Source organism: Phyllostomus discolor, chromosome 12 (assembly GCF_004126475.2).
Source record: "Phyllostomus discolor isolate MPI-MPIP mPhyDis1 chromosome 12, mPhyDis1.pri.v3, whole genome shotgun sequence".
Classification (NCBI taxonomy): domain Eukaryota; kingdom Metazoa; phylum Chordata; class Mammalia; order Chiroptera; family Phyllostomidae; genus Phyllostomus; species Phyllostomus discolor.
In genome coordinates this window covers 39133688-39153911 of record NC_040914.2, presented here as the reverse complement: position 1 = coordinate 39153911, position 20224 = coordinate 39133688, and the positions used below count along the sequence as shown (strand labels likewise).

Here is a 20224-nt window from a genome sequence, read left to right as displayed (position 1 = left end):
TAAAAAGGGTGCTTGAGCCAGAGGGGGTTAAGAAACCCTCCCCCCTCCCTCTGATGGGGTGGTCTGGAGGGGCAGAGAGGTGTGGGGTGGGGGGTCCTCAGGCTCCCTGGGATGAAAGATTTTTTTTTTTTTTTTTTTTTTTTTGGTGGAGATGAAGGGGTGGGTCTATGGTACATCACCTGAGTTGTGGGGTAAATGTAGAGAGTGTCAATCAAAGGCAGAGCTCTCAGAGCTGGGAAGGAGGCTCTAGATGGCGGCTGTGCCTTAGAGAGAGCGCGCTCTGCTCCCTGCCTTCGCCTCACTTTACGCAACTTTCCCTAACTTTCGGGCAGCCTCAGGGGGCCCCCGCAGCCCCCTGCCTCTCCTAGTGACTTATTGGGGTCGATTCGGACCTTTTTTAGGGAGAAAAGCAGCTTTTAGGAGCTTTCTTTTCGTGCCTTGTTGGAAAGAAGCAGCCGTACTGAGAGCCCAGGTCGTTGTTTTTTCCAGCTTAGAAGCCATGGCGCACCTCCATTTTTGTGCGCTCTCCTAATGAGGTTTTTTTTCTTCGTACCCGCTTTAATATTAATTGTTGCTTTATTTTTTTGAACAGTTAACATATTTGAGGGCTATTTTATTTATTTTTCGTCTTTTAGCGGAGAATTTTGTTTTTATTTTTAATTATTTGGGATCTGATATTTTTCTACTACTAGATAGGACTCTTGCTTTGGACTTACTACATGGATCAGGTAAGTTTGTGATCATTAGTGATTATTTTGAAGATTTATATGTTAAAGTTCGCTTTATTTTTTGTAAATATGAGAAATTCCTGTATGACGCAATAAGATACAGAGATTGTTATTTGTATCCAGTGTGTTACTTTGAGAAACTTTCCTTATTGATAGAGATGATTGCCCCTGTTCGGTTTATCCCCTCCTTTTTTTAAGGTAAAAATAGAAATATTTTGTTTTTTGGTGCTTACCGCTGTTGTATTATAACAATATCATTACGTGGTCAGGACTTTGTTCCTGATAATGAAACCATAGCTAGAAGCTGGGACCTTACCTTTCTTTCAACTTTTGACAGTAAATACCTGGGCACAGGACTTCAAAGCAAACACAGATTCCCCCTCCCCCTTAATATTTAAGAATTAAAAGATGATGAGAAATAAGGACAAAAGCCAAGAGGAGGACAGTTCGCCACACAGCAATGCATCGAGGTATGAGCTATCAACTTTCTTCCTTTTTTCTTTTTTTTGGGGGAAACCTCAGCTTACATTGTTTACCTTGACAGACAAGGATAGCTGTCTGTGTTATTTTAAGTATTTTAATAATTTGGATTCGATTTTTAAAGCGTGACCTTGAGACTGCTAATATGCCACACCCTAATTTTTTGGTAGCAATTTATGAAAGTTGAGTTGACTTAAGGCCTCTTACAGCAGTCTAAAGGTAAGGTACCTTTATTCAAGGGGGCCTTTTTTGCAAACTACAGTTTTTCTGTTAATAAACTTCAGGTTTTAGGTTTTTGTGCTGTAGAAAAATGACCTTGTCGGTTTTAGCCATTGCTGCATTGCACCATTTTACATACAAGGCAAATTTTTTCTTTGAAGAAACTAGGATTCCCAAACTTGTAACTGAAGGCCATCGAGGAGCCTTGTGGTAGTAAATTATAGTAAATAGACATTTGAGAAAGTTATATGAATGAAAAAATGTACATTTTAAAAGGAAATTGCAAATGGAACCCCTTGACTGATGCCTCTCAGTTTATATTTTTACTTGATTCTATATTTCTTTTTGATACCTTTGACATTTTAAGAAATTTTGTATGATTTATCAACATTTAGGCAGTGGTTACAGTTCCTGCATTTATGAAATTAAATCTGTGATCCCAGAAATCCTGGAGTACTACTAATATACTTCTGCTTTGTGTTTGTTACTGTGATTAAAATTGTATATTTTACATTTAAAATATTTTAAGGCTACATTTATATGCTTACATTCAGACAATGTTTTCTGGTTGGTAGATGTAGTATAGTATATTATCCTGGCACTTTCGTTGTAGCTGCTTTACATTTATTGATTTATTTCGACAGTGCCTTTTGGAATGCTTTATCTTCTGAAGCTTACAAATGTACTGTTAAAATCATGATTTGTTTCACATTTGTTGGAGTATATATTAGTGCCTAAGGAATAAAGCCTCTGAGATGTTTATATGATCTGTATGTTAATTTTTAAAAGTATATGAATGCTTTTCTTGTGTTCTTACAAATTGTCATGGTATGAATTTTAAATCATGTAGTTAAGAATGATTATAGTTTTTCTTTCTACTTTTGCTTTTACTTTTATCATTTTGTATAAATAACAGTTTGCTATAGGTTAGTGAATATGCAAGTTTTTAACATGGTTTATTACGAATGTTGACTTTTATCTGTTTCATTAGACTTCAAATAGTTTACCCCTTTTTTTCCCCCCCTCCAAAAATACCTTTCCACATTCTTCTGAAACCTGAGTTGTCACATAGTTTGGTGCTGTCTTTTGAACTCCAATGCCCTTGTAATTACACAGGTTAGATTTAGGACTGAGAACTCCTCTAGGAGTAATCCTAGACTGATTTTTCTGAAAAGTCACAGTGATTTGAAGAAGTAAGAATCCCCACAGGTGTTTGACAGATCACTAAAGATACAGCACCTAAAATTGTTAATCCCTTGAGTGTGTTTTGCATAGTCTCACATGGCCTTTGGTTTTCTTATGCAAGGGTTGTGGTTAATGTGGATCAAATTCTGTTTTCTAATTAAAAAGAAAAAGCAGTGTTGCTGTTCTTTTAGTAATTTCTTTCACCTGGAAAACGACTCTGAAGCTGTCATGTATTTACCTACTGGCAGTGGGGTTACATCTTAACAAGAAGCATATAGTGTGTTTTTAAATTCATTTTTCAAGTATATTTTGATTCCTGTACCTGATGAATGCCCAAAAATATTTGTGAGACTCCTTGAAGAGACCTTAAAGTTTTAAATTTACTTGAATTATGGTTACCCTAAATTGAATACCTTAACACATGTACATAATTATGACATCACTTCCTTTTAAACTTGTAAAGCTAAAGGGTATATTATTGGTGTTTCATTGTAGTACATTGTTATTTTTGTTTTTAGTGAGCTAAAATAAAGGAGACTGTCTCTAACTAGCACTTTGTTCCTTAATCCAACAGAATTTCCCCGTTAAGGACCTGTTTCTAGGTCACAAAATCTATAGTATTTACTACAAAAACCACTTTTGCACAAGAGGAAGGGAGAACTTTCTGCAGGTCAAATAAAAACTTTGGCCTGAACTACTTTAGGAGCTGAAGGGATTGAGTGCAAGTTTACTCTTTTTGGAAAAAATTCAGTACTTAACCAGTGATTATGTAAATTACTCCTGTATTTCGTTGAAGTATATACTTAAGTACAATGTTATATTTTGTATAGCATGGCTTTTGAAGAGTGCCAGTTAACTTTCAAAAATAAGATTTAGAAAAACAGTTGATACCTGTAAAGTTTCTAAATATTTAAAACAAAGTTTCAGTGATGGGCCTGTACAGAAATGTATACGACACACATCTAAGTAACTGACATTTCGAGGTGGCTTTAGTAATATCCAGTGGGGGAAGCAGGAGAGAAGGGAACCAGAATGGAAGTGTGTGCACACAAAGAGTTCTTTCTGTGTTGTAGGACTCCTCCGCCTTTGCAATTTGTCTTAAGAACTGAAACCGTGTATTAAATTTATCTCCAAATTGCCTCTGAACCAGATTTATTTTGGCAACCTGTGGTACGGTGACATTCAGCTTTTAGCAGTTATTCTAAAACCCTGGGGTGTCTGGAAATGGTAAATGCAGTTGCTTTTGTGGACTGTAAAAAGTCAGTTTTTTAAGTGGCAGCCATTTTATGACACTGTTAATTCTCACGGATCGGGAGTTTTCACAAGACTGAAAATAAAACGAATTGAACCCTGAAATACCAAATACCTCTTCTCCTCCCACCTCTCCTTTTTTGGTCCTCTGGTGCTAAAATAAAGGGCATCTCGGTACTTAGCCCTGGCAGAAGCTCTGCGAGCCCCTGGCATCTTGGTGCAGGTCCAGCTCAGTCACAAAATGGCTGTTCCTTTGTGCCGCAGCGCTGACAGACATACTGCATTGCACTGTGTACTCGCCAAACAGCAGGAAGTTGCCGTGCCGAGTTCAAAGGCCGGCCGGCGCCGGCGCCGAAAGCTGATTGGCTGAGCGCACGCTTGGTAACAGCAGGTCAACAGCGTCGGCTCCGCCTCGTGACGTCAGACGCCTCGTCGCCGACGCGAGTGAACGTGGTGACGTGCTGCGCGCGCAGCCCAGGTGCTTCCCCTTCAGCCCCGCGAGCCGCAGCTGGAAGGGGAGCGGGAAGGAAAGGGATCTTGATTTCGGACCTGCGCGGTCGGTCGGCGTGGGGAGTTTACTGCTCTGAATAATCTCGCTCCTGGCGGTTCTTTCCACCCTCTCAGGCCGTCTACATCCTGCAGCACGTATTCTTTTACTTTTCCTGGGAATGGCTTTCCGGTGTTAGAAGTAGCTTCTACTTTTGGAGAAAGTAAAAGGGGCCCGCCGGAAACCTTCAGATTAAAAAAAATTGCCCGTTTTTACATTTTTCGCTTTCTTTTCCAGTATCCTGTAGCCCCCCCCCTTTTCTTAAATGTTCAAAATGATTAGTGAGTTGAATTTTGTTACTATTGACCAAAACTGTTTCAGTGTCAAAGGAAACATTTTTATTTAAATCAAAACGTTTTAGCGGGTGTTAGAGCTGTTTTAATACATGGCTCATAAACAAAGGGACGATTATTTGAGTTTGTCCCCGTGTCCTTTTACTTGGTACCATACGTTTTCTGAATTGGCATTTGATGGAGTAAAGCTCAGGTCAGTATGTGCATAGTGGTTTATTTTTAAGGTTAACAACGTGGTAGTAAAATAGAAGTTTTTGACTTTAATAACTTAATATTAGGTTAACTTAAAAAAAATAGAATATAGCCTTAGGCCCTCGTTACTATGCAAACAGATATTAGGAAAATAACCTTTAAAGCTTTAATGGAAGAAAAGTGACTCCTGAAACTTAACTGATAGTAGAATCACTTGGCAAAGTGTTGGGAAACATCTCAGAATCTGCATTCTGGACATTTTAATTCAGTCCCAATAAATTTGTGGTGATTCTCATGGCCTGCCTTGTATGGAAACCCTTGCAAGGGTTTCTGGTTAAAAAAAAAATCAAACTTTACCAAGGATGACATTATACAGGCACAATTAATTAAGCAAGAAGGCAAGGCTGTATTCCTGTTTTTTTTCTGTTGTACCCGACCAGAGGTGGTTTTGTAAGTCATTGGGGTACTTTTAGCACCAGCAGGAGTGAAGTGTCATGTAGGTGGCCATAGGTCAGACGTTTTTTGAGTAAAATACTTCAAAAGAGATGTGTCCCTTACGAGTGTCACTTAATGAAAGGTATGAAGTTCATTGTGGTTTTGTAAGTTCTCATAGTTTGGGTACTTCAGGAAGAATTCTTTGGATACTTTATGGAAACTTGAAGTGAAACTGGGTTTTCATTTTGTTTTATAGACTTGATCACCAAAAGTTCTGTAAGTGATTTTTTTAAAATAGATTTTATTTATTTTTAGAGAGAGGGAAAGGGAGGGAGAAATGGAGAGAAACACTGATGTGCGAGAAAAGCACGAATTAGTTGCCTCTGGTACACCCCCCAACTGAGGACCTGCCCAAAACTCAAGTGTGTAACCTGACTGGGAATCAAACTGCCAACCTTTCGGTTTGCAGAAGGACACCCCAATTCACTGAGCTACATCAGTCAGGGCTCTAAGTGATTTTTTTTTTAATGTGTCAAATGTAACATACTTAACAGCCTTAGAGACCAATACTATAGAACTTGATCATAATTTTTTATTTTTACAGAGATGGGAAGGGAGGGAGGTGGATATGAAGAGGTCTGTTGCCTCTCTTTAAGTGCCCCAACTAGGGGCTGGGCCTGCAGCACCCCAGGCACATGTGCCCAGAATTGAACCTGCGACTTTGAACTTTGAGGCATGACACCCAAACAACTGAGCCACACCCTCTCTGGTTAGGGCCTTTCCAGCTTCTTGAAGTTCATGAAAAGCAACAAGAACAAAGGTTTTCTTTGTTTGGTTTGTTTGTTCATTAAGATTAAATAGTTATATTAACATTTTTTGTATTTGGTAAATTCCTTTTTGTATTTCCTTAAATTCCTAAAGGTGGAATAGAGTTGTCATTGAAGTCATGTTCCAGGATCTAAACCATTCTGCTGGAGATGCTTTAGCTTAAAATAGGTATCATTAGTATGTGAGTTAAAACCAGTCTGATAATGTGGCAATTTACCTATGAACTGTTTGCATGCCAGGTGAATCAATTATATTTTTAAAGTACCAGAGTATGGTTCACTGGGGTGTGTTCATCGAGCCTTTTCTGTGTTTTCCTCCTGTGTCCACAATGGAAAAGGGTTGATCTCTCTGTTTTGGATTCTTGCTTCGAAAATCTGTAGTTTTCAATTGATATTTTTAACTCTTTGGAGTAACATCTTTTGTAAAGATTATGCCATCACAGGAAGGTGGGCAAAACTATGGTAAAGTTTTAGAAGGCATTGCTGGAGAGGTGGACTTGGAAGTTTAATTGCATTATACCTGCCAGTACGTGAAACTCACAATTTAACAATTAGTGTCTCCCCGGACACCTCCCAAAGACGGCAGTCCCCTCACATTTGTGATAAATCTTGAGGTCACCTGAGATTTCCAGACTCCGGTCATTTCTCCCATAAAATGTGGCACAGTAAACCTTTTCCTAATGTCAAGATTGTGTGACTGCTCTGTGTGACATCTATTGAATACTTTCATTTTTAAAGATCGTTTCTTTTTTCTGAAAACCTTAAGAGTTCAGTTAGCTTTTCTTGAAAGGGGGAGCACTTGAGCAAAGAAACAGTGTTGTTTTTTGGTGCTTATTTCATCTCTTGCCACAAGCCACCTAGGAGAGTTAACACTTTTTTTTAACAAATGTTTTAATCACCCGAGTTATTTTGTATTTGAATAAAAATAACTAGGTTGGCTCACTTCTGCTGAGTACTTGTTACAGCTGAGCAATTTCCTCCTGCACCCAGCCTGACTGCGCTTTGAAGTCAAATTTATACCTCAGCAAAAGTGACTCACCAAATGCCGGGTTTGGAATACATTGTTTAAATGTCTGTTAGGACCTTTCTCCCTATTCAGTCTAAAGTAAGTCCCAATACTGTCTACCTTTGAATGCAGTTTATTAGGTGGGTGACGGCATTACTTTATGAAGTAAATCACGGAGGAGTGAGGTGTGTGGAAGCCATCCATGCTACATTTCTAAACAGTTCCAATTTATCGTTTTATTTACATTTTTGGTTAAGGGTCACTTTTTTTGTTTTGACACTTCAGCAACATCTCCTGGACTTTATTTCATATTGAAAATACTGAAATTCTTTTTCCCGGAGAGCCCCCCATGGTTGGGTACTCATGCGATCACTCTGGCCTTCAAGCGTGAACATTGAAGAAGAGCCCTGGGTAAGGCATCATTCTGAGGAGAGTCCAGGTTTTATACTTTGGATTTAGTTCTAGTGAGTTGTTTGGTCTTTGGTGATGGGTTTGTTCCCTCAGGGTCTGCCGACAGCTGTATACACAGTAGGTGTCAATGCAGTGTGTACTCGAGTGCTGAAAACTCCTGGAATTGAGGCCAGCAAAGTCTTGCAATTTTGCTCTTATTGAACGTGCTTCATAAAGGAAAGCTATTAGTAATGTTATTTCATTCCTAATGCTTCATTTTACATTCCTGCCCCTTTGTACTTTCTAAGCCCCATTATAAGAGCTAGGTTGTCCCTGAGGGCCTTGGTTGGTGTCCTGGTCTCCCCTGACAAGGGTCTGGTTAGGCCAGTTACAAGAGAAGTTCAGGTGGTTTTAAGGAACGAACTTCCCTTTAAGTTAATTGAAACTGTGTTTTGCACTCAAGCCTCTGCTAGAATTTCTTTCTGAGAGTACCAGCCTTCAAGGGAGTCTGCGATTTCTTTCTGGACTGGAGCGGCCTCTTGCTTGAGTTAGTCCTATACTCTTGGCAGCCACTCTGAGCAAATGCCCTTTTTCCTCCTCTGGGGCTAGTGATCATTGCCCCGGCTTACCCTCTGCCTTGTTTTTCCTCTCAGGCTGTGTAAGAGGCAACAGTGAACGCCAGAGTGCAGTGCTGGTTGGGAGTATATTCATGGAACAGCAGTAACATTCACAACTCATGTTTATGTTGGCTGCAGCTTGCTTTCGGTAATCGGTCTGCACGTTGGCACTGTATATTTGATTTAGCATAATGTCTGAAGTCCCGTTTATTATGTTAGAACTGTGTAGTCCCAATATTTGTGGGGTTTTGGGGGGTTTCCTCCACATCCTTCCTTTCCTTTATGGTTAATGAGTCGGTTGTGTTTTAAAAAAGAGAAAACAGGCCCCAAACGGAGTCACTTATGTGAAAGCCCCCACACAGCAGACCAAGACCTGATACCTAACCTGTTTACACTTTCAACCTTCCCCAAGAGTGTGGCTTTTAGCCGGTCATCCTGGAGGCAGTCTGCTCATAGACATCTCTGTGCGCCTGTGGAGGGGGGCCTTGCCAGAAGCCGTGGATTCCCTGCTGATAATTTTCTTTTACTGCCCCCTTTCTGCCTTTAAATCCTTCCCTTTCGTACAGCCCTGTGGAGCTCCTCTCTGCTTGCTAGCTGGCATGCTGCCCAACTCCTGAATGATTCCATAAAGCCAATTAGATCTTTAAGTTTCACTTGGTCGAGTTTTTATTTAACAGTTGAATTCTGTTCCTGCTTCCTTTTTCATTTTAATATCAGATCTTAGAGCTTCTAAAAATACCAGTGGTCAGTTCAACCCCTGGGATCCAGTTAACTTAAAAGCTCTCCATGTGTTTTAAATTTGCATTTGTTTCCATACATTTGCATGTGTTTCCATGTGTCTCATATTCTGATGGAGGCCAGAATTCTTGTCCTTATATTGTTTTCTAACCCTTGGTCTTTGCTTGTCCAGTATTCTCAGTTCCCTTTCTGGGCAATTTTAACAGCAGCTTGAGTTTGGAGGTCTGGAGGCAGAATGGGGGTTGGGTTGTGTGCTTGATGGAAGAGGAAGTTTCTGCATTGTGTCCTGCCAGATCCAGCTGAGGCATACGTTTAAATTGTGTATGCTGATGGGTTTTTTTTTTCCCACCCGAAATTGCTTTAACTTCTAGCGCTACCTCTTGCCTTTTGAAATACCTCCAAAAGCTTGGTTTCCAGAATTAAGTTTGAACTCAGTTGCAGTCCCTTCAGAACTCCCTTTTTTTCTTGCTGTTACAGGTAACTGAAGCCTGGGCTGTATGAGTAGACGGGGCTGCGCTGGTGAGCCAGTTAGAGTGGTGTTTGTCACTGCTGGTGGATTGTGAAGTGTAACCAGCATTAAAGAGGAAATGAGAGAATAGCATGTGAAAATGAACCTCCTCAACGTTTTGCACTTTGTTGGGTTATTTCTTTTTCTTTTTCCTTTTCCTTTTTTAAAACATTTTTACTTACTGATTTTAGAGAGTGAAACATTGACCTGTTGCTCCGCCTGTTCATGCACTCTTGGGTTGGCTCCTGCCTGTGCCCGACCCCGGATCACACCTGCAACCCCGGTGTCCTGGGGGAACCAGGCTCCATCCAATGGAGCTACCTAGCCAGGCCTGCGGGGTTATTTCTTAAGTCCAGCAGTGCTTGGAATGCCAGTAATCTTTTCTTTTGGAGGGATAGTAGCACTTGGTGAGCGGTTTATAAAAAAAAGTAACAGTAGATTTACATTTTATTGAGTGCTGTTTTATTTAATGTGGGAGTTAGTGTAGCAGAATTGCTTAGTAACCTCCTTAGAAGTAACCAGCTCTGCAAAGTAACTGTCAGTGAGCACTCTGCCTTTGCAGGTCTATGGGTGGTCCTGCACCCTGCTGAGCTTCTTTATACATGCTGCCTTTCTCTTCCTTTAGTTGACTTTTGTATCCTTAACAAGAATTAGTAGCTACTTCTCATTTGTTTATGCCGATTGTGCTTGTATTCATGCATTTCAACTAAATATCAAACCAGCCTACGAAATGAGCTTGAGAGGTGTTTCTGTGAAAGCTAAGTTGATTCCTTTGGAAAGGTTGAGCAATGGCTTGGGATTTGACCTGTGTCCTTTGTATAATGTTAAATTGAGTAATCCTCACAAGTCTGTTTTGTAGATGAGAAAACCGAGGCACAGGGTAGAATAAATGGTAGAGCTGCAGTCAAACACTGGCAGTTTGGTTCCACTTAAACATCTTGTCAAAAGTTGCTGTCAGCCCTGGCTGGTATGGTTCAGTGGATCGAGTGCTGGCCTGTGAATGGAAAGATTGCAGGTTCGAGTCCCAGTCAGGCTATATGGCTTGGGTTGCGGGTCAGGGGCCCAGTAGGGGGCATGGGAGAGGCAACCAATTGTATCTTGTATATTGATGTCTCTCTCTCTTTTCTCCCTCCCTCCCTCTCTCTCTCAAAATAAATAAATAAAGTCTCTTTTAAAAAGTTGCTGTCAAATTAGATGGGTATGAGGACACTGTGGGAGATTGTGGAACATAGTAAAAATCAAGAATAATTCTGTACTCCGCTTACTTGAAAGAAACAAGAAACTCAGAATCACTGCACTGTGATTGGTGCCAAACAGACAATGTTGTTCAACAGGTCATAATTTTACGTCGGAAGACTCCCAGTTAAAATGCAGCTGCCGGAGTGGCTCCTGTGTCCTAGTTAGAGGAGCATTGTGGGAGTGGCTCAAGGATGGTGGGCGAGGGGCTGGGTGGGCTGCAGTGGGTGGTGTCCTGGAGACCTAGGAGAACTCTGTCCTTGCATACTTTGATTCCCCTTTGTGAAGATTGGACTTTGCTTCCTTTTTTTTCTTTCTTTCTTTTGGTTCTAAATTTAGTTTGCAAATAGACTTTGCAGCAGAATCACTTAGAAAGAAACCAGCCCACATTTGATTAGGTTTTAGGGCTTTAGTTCTGTCTGAAGTCACCCAAATGGGCCTGCTGCATAGCCAGGGTTAGGATTAGGTGTATCTTCTAGGGGAATAGTTCTTGAATGTGCAGTATGTACCTCTTGGGGCAGTTAGAATGAAATAAAGTCACACTTCTGAAGCACTGAAATAAAACCACACTTCTGCTAGGGGCGTCCCCTGCCCACCCTGTGACTTTCAACAGCGTGTGGAGATATTTTCGGGTGGACTGAGGTGCAACTGGCATCTAGTGGGCGGAGACCAGGGATGCTGCTTAGCATCCTACAACACATGGGACAGCCCAACAGGTCAGTGATGCTGCACTTGAGAAATGGGTCTGAAACATTCAGCAAGTTGCTTGACATGGTGAATGTTGGCTCTTACTAAGAGGGTTGTGAGCACTTGCCTTTTCTGTTTTTTTTTTTTTTTTTTCCTTTTTTTCCTGTGGTGTGACACAGGAACCTCACTTCCTGTGACATTCTGGGCATAATTTACTATTGAGGTTAGCACCCATGCCTCTAAATCTCCTTTGAACTTCGGAGTTACTGTGTTATAAAAGTCTAAAAATTACAGTGTGGAAGTTAATAAGGAAAGACAAGACTCAGTGGGCTGAAAGGAATTGCTGTGCAAACTAGGCCATCTCTCCTCAGGGTTCTAAATGGATGCGAGTAGGTCACTTGAGGATGGTGGATTAAAGGGAGAGAGATTTTCCCCTCCGGATGCCTATTTTAACTGCTTGTGGGTTGCAGAGTCTCTTAACCTGCTCTTGCCTGTGTAGAAACTTTGCCTTTTCCTGTATGTGATCCTTCGTGCATCGCCAGGCCTGGCCTGGGTAGGTTGTCCTTGGCCGCACTTCTTGTTACAATTCATTTTCCTCCAATGACATGTATACCTGAGTGTCATTTGTTTGATGCGCCCTAAGCAGCATGATAAAAATGACCTGTCTGGCACCAGTTGGGAATTTTGGGAACATATTATTGAAGGTAGACCCCCAGCCCCCACCTCACTTTACCACTGGATTCCTCAGTCTGAGAGGTACTGAGGGGACTTGGCTTTCTTCCCCTGGAACTGTCAGCAGTATTTTTGTTACACATACGCCTTTTTCTGGAAAGAGGATCCATATGTTACTAGTGTTAGAGTAACTTCCAGAACTGTTGAATCCTAGGTGAGTCTGCTCTTGAATACTGATCAGTTCTGCAGTGTTAGAAAAAAACCTCTTTTTTGAGAAATTCAGAGAAGTGCCAAGAATACAATTCAAGTTTTAAGAAAGTTAGATGTATGGTTTACCCCTTCTCCCTAGTCAATTTCGTGAGCTTGGCATATAAGACATTAAAACATACATGGTTTATGTAATATATTTTGCTTAAAAAACATAGTTTTGAAATTGTCATGTTGGTAGTTGCAGATCTAATTCATCCCCTAGTTCATTGCATAGTATGACTGTTTCCCATTTTATATAAAGTGCTTTCCAAAGCTTCTACTGATTACTTTTTCAATAATGGTATATGAGTATTATTTCCCTTACTTTTTAAAAAATATATTATTTACTTTTAGACGGAAGGGAAGGGAGGGTTTAGAAAGAGAGGGAGAGAAACATCAATGTGTGGTTGCCTCTCATATGCCTGGCCCCCGGGGACCTGGCCCACAACCCAGGCGTGCACTCTGACTGGGAATCGAACCTGTGACCTATTGGTTCTCAATCAATCCACTGAGCCACACAAGCCAGGGCTATTTTCCCTACTTTCTTACCATCATTTAATATTACTAGACTTTCAAAATTTCTGCAAAGTAAATGAATATAAAATAATCTGTTGTCATATACACCCCAAATTACGGGTGAGGTTTAATTACTTTTTTATAAATTTATTGGCCATTTTCAGTTCTTGTTCTGTAGCTGCATGTCTGTTTCCTTTGCTCAGTTCTTGGTTGTTTTTCCCTTTGATGTGGAATTCTTCATCTGTTGCATGTATACATTTTTTGTTGTGTTATGTAATACATTGACATTTCTTTTCTCTGTTGCTTGCCTTTTCACCTTGTTTATGATGTAGGTGGCTTAGTCTTGAGAATCATGGGCCTAGAGCCAGAGGTTGGAGGAGGTCTTAAGGATCTCTGACATGGAGGTACCTGGAAGGCAGTGTGCTGCCTCGGCCTGGGGCAGCGTAGCAGTCATCTGCTGAACTGAAGGATGACTGCTGTGGTGGGGCAGCCGTGCCACTTAGAGGTTCCAGATTGGGGGCGGGGATGGTGGCATCACACGCACACACACTTGGGCTAAGTCTCTTCTGTCAAACGAGGATGATTCCTCTTCGTGGTTATGTAAGGGTTACAGAAGAATTTTTGTGTATGTCTGCCACATTTGAGTGCTCCGAAAACACTAGCTGTGTATCAGGGATAGAGCTTAATCTGGAAATCAGTTTTATGGAATCTCAGCATAGATTGCTCTGTGTTTTTACCAGATGTTGCTTTGACCACCACCACCACCACCACCACCAGCAACAACAAAAACTTGCTCTGCCAGGCAGTTCAGCCATTTTGTTAAGTTTAGGAAAATAAACACTAAGTGCTGAAATGGCAGCTCTCGGGCGGAGAACCGCTGGCTTGCACTTTTCAGCGGATGTTGCCGTGCTGCCCTCTTCTGGCCGTTTGGGAAATAGGCTGAAAAAGTTGGAACAATAGCCATGACGCTGCTTGATGTCAAAGTCCATTTGTAAGAAACACTTCACCGCCCCATTTTGCCAGCCTCAAAAAGGGTTTTGAAGACATACCAAACTCGTTTTATCCACAAGTGAATAGTGTTAAACTTTTTCCATAAGCATTCTTTCTTCTACGGGGATCTAAGAGCTCAGTTTTGGCTTGAGTTGCTGTCATTTATTTTTGTGTTGTATTTCCCTTGTATGGATTGTTCAGTCAAAAATTAAGAAATTTGTTTCTAATTTACATTTTGAGTAAGTTTCAGATACTGATTTTCCTTTTTTATAAATTTTCTTTTTCAATTACAATTTACCTTCAGTATTATATTAGGTTCAGGTTCAGATACTTATTTTTCATGAGGATTCTGTGTGTATGGTGGATAATTTATGAAAATTCTATTTTTAATTGCCTTATAACTATTCATACCACTGGAAATCAGGTAATTTTACTAGGTTATTGTTTAGGTGAAAGCTTAATTAAAGGATCTCATCAACTGAACTTCGACCCTACTTGTCAGCCTTGTGGATTTTTCTCATCTTCTGCTCTGAATCAGCATTGCAAACTACAATTTGGCATTACTGGTGTTTGGTATTATAATCAGGCATTAATAGCAAAGCTGCATACTATTTCAGGAAATGTCCTGTCCTTTGAGGGAATAATTGGACAATCAGTGCCTTAAATGTGGAGATGTTTATTGTTTTTTAAACAAATATCTTTTGCCCTAGGATGTGTTAAAAAGTGAGAGCCTTCGGAGCGTGGGGGTTGAAGCTCAGGCGCTGCCTGTTCTCAGTTCCCGGGGGTAATAACTGCTGTGGCAGAGATGCTAAGACAAGGCATCATGGGAGTGCCTAGGAGGCACTGAGCTTTGGACCGGAGAGCACAAAGGGTGTTTTCCTAGAGAAGGTGATACCGGACACTTCAAGAATCAGAGGTCCTTAGCTTGGTGCAGAAGCCAGGAGTGGAGGTGACCGCACCAGGGGTTACTGTGTACTCTGCAAGTGGTTCAGGGTTGTCGCTGGAGCAGAGGAGTGGATAAGTGATGAGTGACATGCCTTCCAGATACATTGCCCTTTTTAGGAGGCCAGTGCCTTATCCATTAGGCGACTGGGGCTTCTAATAGACTGCCCTTTTTTTTAAATCCCTTACTCACAAGCACATGCCTGGAGCTGCCTCAGTACCTTTCTGTGAGCACTTGGTGGAGTTCCAGCTGTCAATAAATTCCAACCAGTGCCGCGGATTGCGTGGGCACTGACTCACCCATGGGAGCTTGCTGGGAAGAACTTTGTGTTAGGGGGGGGAGGCGGAGCTTGGATGTGAGATTCTGAAATTCTCATGTTTGGGTAAGAGTTTGGCATTTGTAGAGTGGTGCTTTTCTTGCTCATAGCTGTCATTTCTTGCTCATGACCGTATCGATAATGGCCCAGAGGATGCCACAGGTTAAAAGATGGCACAGGTCTGAGATGAGCTAGGACAGAGACCCAAGCCATGAACACTGGAACCTTCGCTTTCTGACTCTGCTACCCAGCCTTCCTGTCTCTCCTCTCTGCGTGGTGATGCCTTCTCACTGGTCACAGGTGGATGAGTGACTAGTCACCTTAGGCAGAGGGGTCCAACCTTTTGGCATCTCTGGGCCACACTGCAGGAAGAAAAGCCTTGGGCCTCACATGAAATACATTGCAACATGTAATCACACAAAAAATCTCATTGTGTTTTACGTAAATTGATGATTTTGTCTTGGGCCGCATTCACAGGCATCCTGGGCTGCAGGCTGGACTCCTGTGGGAGGATCAGGGAGTCAGTAAGTGTGATGAGGCCCTGACAACACTGAGTCACTGATACCGAGTGTCTGACTGGTTTGCAACTTGGCATGAGAGGGAAAAGTTTACTTTCTGAGTCTCTAAGGTTTTGCACCCCTCTTGTAAAGTAGAGTGCACTCTTCAGAGCGAGACTTGGGGAGGAATTCCTGCCGCCCTCCCACCCTGCACACTTTTGAGTTATGTGATTAATCATGGTACTTAAAACCTTTCAGTTTTTCTTGTTTTGTATGGGAATAGTAATGCCTAAGAGGGTTGTTCTGGGGAAGAAGCAGAAGGATACATATAAAGCACTTAGAGTGATGCTTGGTGCTTGTGAAATGATCCCGTCTCCCTTTCCCGAGGCACAGACTACCCTTCCCTGTTTATTGTCATTGCTTCCTCGTCTTCACACAACGCCCCCGTACTCGTTGTGCTTACTGAGGCTCACACAGGACTTTTGTGTCAGTCCTAGTTAGCCTCCCTTCTAGAGTTTTTGGGCTTTCATGCCGTGCGTCTTAACTCCTGGTTATTAAACTCAGGGACCTTTCTGTTAAGTTAATGTTACTCTGGGTTCTGCCCCACTTCCTTCTCACCAAAATGAAAAGGTAGATTTTTTTAGAAAATGTTTTTAAAGATTTTGCGTATTTATTTTTTAGAGACGGGAAGGGAGGGAGAAAGAGGAGAGAAACAATGATCGGTTGTCTTACACACCTCCAACTGGCCTACAACCCAGCCTGCAACCCAGCCTGCAACCCAGGCATGTGCCCTGACTGGGAATCAAACATGTATCCTTTCAGTTTGCAGGAGGACGCCCCACCCACTGAGCTACACTAGTCATGGCTGAAAAGGTCGTTTTTAAGCAGCAGAGCTGAGTGAGCTGTCCACCTCCACAGCTTCCTCTGACATGTCTACTCCCTTTAGGTCCTTTCTCTTAAAGTGTCTTTACTCCTGTCAGCATGTTCCTGGCATGCTTCCTGCTGGTTGGAACACCAGGAAGGTGTATTGCCTTCCGTCCCTCAAGGCTGGTGATCTCCCGACAGACTTCTGCTCCTGTTCTGTGGCTTCTGCTGTCACCTGCTTAGGTTGCCTCCCTGGGAGGGGTGTTGGGAATGAGGAAGGGGCAGGGATTGTGGTAGCCAGGAGCTGTCTGCACTGGATTAGGTGTCCTTCTCCTTAGAATCAGAATGTTCTTTTTGTTTATTTTGTTCTGTTAGATCTTCCAGGTCTGGGACTCACTGCAGGAGGATTCCCAGGTAGCACCTCTGGGTTGGGGTTCATGTGTGTGTTTTTACGGAGCTGCCCAGACGAGTCTGATTAGCACCTATTATTGAGGACACTGATTGGAAAACCACAGAGAGATTGCAGTCTTACTGTTTGGGGAACCCTGCCTTGGTTTAGTTGTGTTCTGTGTTGGGGTTTGTTTGTTTTGTTGTTTTGTCGAGGAGGGAGGGATGGTACTAAACAAGTAAACCTGTTGGATTCAGACAGATGGAACTGGTTTCAAATCCTACCTGTGTCACCTGGGAGAGTTACTTAAGTACTCCTGAGCTTCAGATATTTTTTCATTGGAATAAAGCAGAAAATAATATTCCCCTTCCGAGTTTTTATAAGGGAGTGAATCCATATAAATTAGCTGGTACGTGGCTTCATATAGGCACTCAGAAAATGGTAGCAAATAGGGATGTTGAGATTAGTAGTAATGGTATTTGCAATATAAGAATATAAAAGTAAATTTAGACATTTTGATCGTGTATTACTGAAATTAGTATCTACTGTTATTTTACTGCTTGGAATTTTTTTAAAGCAGACTTACATGGCAGTTATTAAACTCTTTTTCTTTTTTTCATTTAATCAAGTCATTCGGCATCCGAAGAAGCTTCAGGTTCGGACTCAGGCAGCCAGTCGGAGAGTGAGCAGGGCAGTGACCCGGGAAGCGGACATGGCAGCGAGTCCAACAGCAGTTCGGAGTCTTCCGAGAGCCAGTCGGAATCCGAGAGCGAGTCGGCAGGTTCCAAGTCCCAGCCAGTCCTTCCGGAAGCCAAAGAGAAGCCAGCCTCCAAGAAGGAGCGGATAGCTGATGTGAAGAAGGTACCGCTCCTTCGCCGTAACCGTGCACATTGCCTGCGACTTATTTCCCGAGGGAAACTCGTTAGGTGTCTTGATAAAGAAGACTGCAGCCTCCTTTTCTAGGCACTGCTTTCTGCTCTACTAGCTGATCATCAGCTATAGAGGAAATAATTACATAAACCGTGAAATTCTAGGGCAACGGACAAATTTCTGTAGTTTCAGTTTTTAACATTTAAAAAAGGTGGTTAGGTTTTTTTTTTAATCTAGATTTTTAAAAAAAATCTACACCATACCTAAAAATACCAGAGCATCATTGACAGGTGACTGAAAAGCAGTTGTAAAGCGGTGTGACAGGGTAGTCACAATCCACAAATCAGGGCCCTTTCTGTTTTCTGAACAATGGAAGAGAAACACTTCTCACGGAGGAAGAGTTACCTGTACCTGGGCAGTGTAGGTAGTGTTCTTCGCTCGGCAGAGAAGAGTCTTCAAGCAAAGAATGTAAAGACAAATTGAATCACATAGCATTTTCCTTTTGATGCTCGTACTTTAAGATGCATTTGTTTTGGGGAAAATTTAATGACTTGGTCTAATTAATCACAGGAATGCAGCTGATCTTTGAAAATATCATTTTGGGACACTTAGGTACCTATTTTTAGTGATTCACATAAGAATATTGCTTTTAGAAATTTAAAAATAAAATAATAAAAATAAAAGCTTTATGCTAAATCAGTTTTTGTCCTTCTAAGATACAGTCGCTATTCCGCAGTTAGATTTTCATAGCAGTGCAAATGATTTTAAATTACCTGCAGGTGCTGCAGAATAACTTCAAAAACCTAAAATTAAGAAAATAAAGTTGCCTTGAACTGGAGCAAAATTGGGATTAACCATGATGCTTCAGTTCTGTTCCCAGTGTACCCATTGCTAATGGCAAGTGACCCTTAGGAGATGGTGGGAGGTCGGGGAATGCTAGGGGCCGTGTTAGCGGTGGGAAAGTGAAAGTTGTCCTTGCTATAACTACCTCATCATCAGAGAAGTGACCATCAGACTCTCCAGTACTTACCTTATTCCTGCTCCTGTGTAGGGTGGGCCTTTCACAGGAGGCAAGTCAGGTGGTGACTGGATCCATTAAAAAAGGCCTGCATGCGAGAGTGCCACTGAGAAATCTTGCTCTGAGAGTGTCATTAAATGCAGAAACTTACCTCCCAGACTTGCAGCGGAAGGCTGCCCTGGGCCACCTTCAGGGCTTCACGCCTCAGCCTGCTTTCCTGTGGACGTCTAGACCAGGCGCCCTCTCCCAAGGGCCACAGCACAGGTTTGATGCAGTGTAGGGACAAAAATGAGTCTGGATGTAACTCCTGCTGCACACAGTTCTTTATTTGTACAGAGGAAAGGAGACCGGTGTGTGTCACGTTGACTGTCCAGCATTCTCAGCTGTTAACTGTAAGACCTTGCCTTTTATGAAGATAAAGGGGAACTAAGAAAGAAGGGAAACCATTGCTAAGACCGAATTTCAACCTAGAAATACAGCTTCAGGCAGAAATATTAAAATAATACTTTTAAAGTTAAGGTGATCAGTTCTAAAAAATTAATACACCTAACACATGGGCAGACACACCAGACAGAAAGATTGGATTGTGATTTTAATGATTGTTACTCTGAAAGGAGAGCTTCTAAAGAAGGTTCTTTGTTTTCTTCGTACATGTTCCTTCCACACTGTAGCTTTTTCATTGAAGAGTTGAATTAGATATCGTGAGCCCTTAAAAGGACTAAGATGGTTTCAGGATGTGTGTGTTACCATATGTACTGTAATTAACGTCTCAGCAGTGGAGTCCGAATGCCTGATACTTTTAAATGGCAAGGCTAGTTGGGGCAGTGCCAGTAAATAAGTCAGCCGCCACCCCCATTAGTGAGAGCCCCATCAGTACCTGTGTGGACTAATGTCCCATTCCAGCCGAGGTTCAGAGAGGGGTGGGGTGGGCGTTGGCGGACGGGACCGGAGTAGAACTGTTCATTTCCTTCCTTCCTTTGCCGGGTTTGGCCTGGGTTCTGCACTGCTGCCTCCTCGGCCTAGATTTCCCACCGCCTGGTTCTTCTGACTCCCGTGGTTGGACCTTTTGTCTTCTCACTCTCACAGGAGTCTGAGGCCACTATACAGTCTTCACCTTAAAAAACCGAAGACCCTGGGTTACGTCATTAGCTCAGATTCTAGTTCTAAAATGCCTCTTCCTGGGACGTCTCGCTTGTTTTTATGGAGGCCTTGTTTTTCTGTAGCTCACTCAGGGTTTTTTTGTTTTGTTTTGTTGTTTTTTAAGTCACTTGATAAAGTGCCCCCTTGTTTTGATGACATTGTTTTTTTCTGGGTTGTCTTCCATCAGGTTTGTCTTTTGTGGGCCACTTGACACATATTTCATGAGCCTTAGCCAGTGGCATTCTCTTCCTGCCGTCACATATTTTTGTGACATAAGCTTTGGCTCGTGTTTCGGTGATAAGCCCTCATTTCTGATTTTGGCTCTCAAACACCTCTTACACGTTTTACTCTGGTTAAACACTTTCAAGTCTCTATTCCACAGTGCATTCTGATGTGTTCCGCATAACTGATTTTATTAGAAG

The 20224-nt window shown here is 42.0% G+C and overlaps 1 protein-coding gene and 1 long non-coding RNA gene across 2 annotated transcripts in view; one reads left to right on the top strand and one right to left on the bottom strand.

Annotated features, from left to right (window-relative positions):
• The first annotated feature begins 134 nt into the window (after positions 1–134).
• The window catches only part of CHD2 (chromodomain helicase DNA binding protein 2), an 82215-nt gene continuing 62125 nt past the window's right edge, over positions 135–20224 (top strand). The window contains 3 exon segments of the mRNA XM_028502399.2: positions 135–728; positions 1066–4896; positions 17404–17635. Of these exon segments, the coding sequence (XP_028358200.1) occupies positions 4796–4896; positions 17404–17635 (333 nt within the window). The 5' untranslated portion in view covers positions 135–728; positions 1066–4795.
• On the bottom strand, positions 5539–19158 carry LOC118497728. The gene is made up of 3 exons (XR_004900259.1): positions 19024–19158; positions 11463–11466; positions 5539–5550 (listed from the first exon to the last, which is right to left on the bottom strand). It is a non-coding gene; the product is annotated as an uncharacterized LOC118497728 (long non-coding RNA).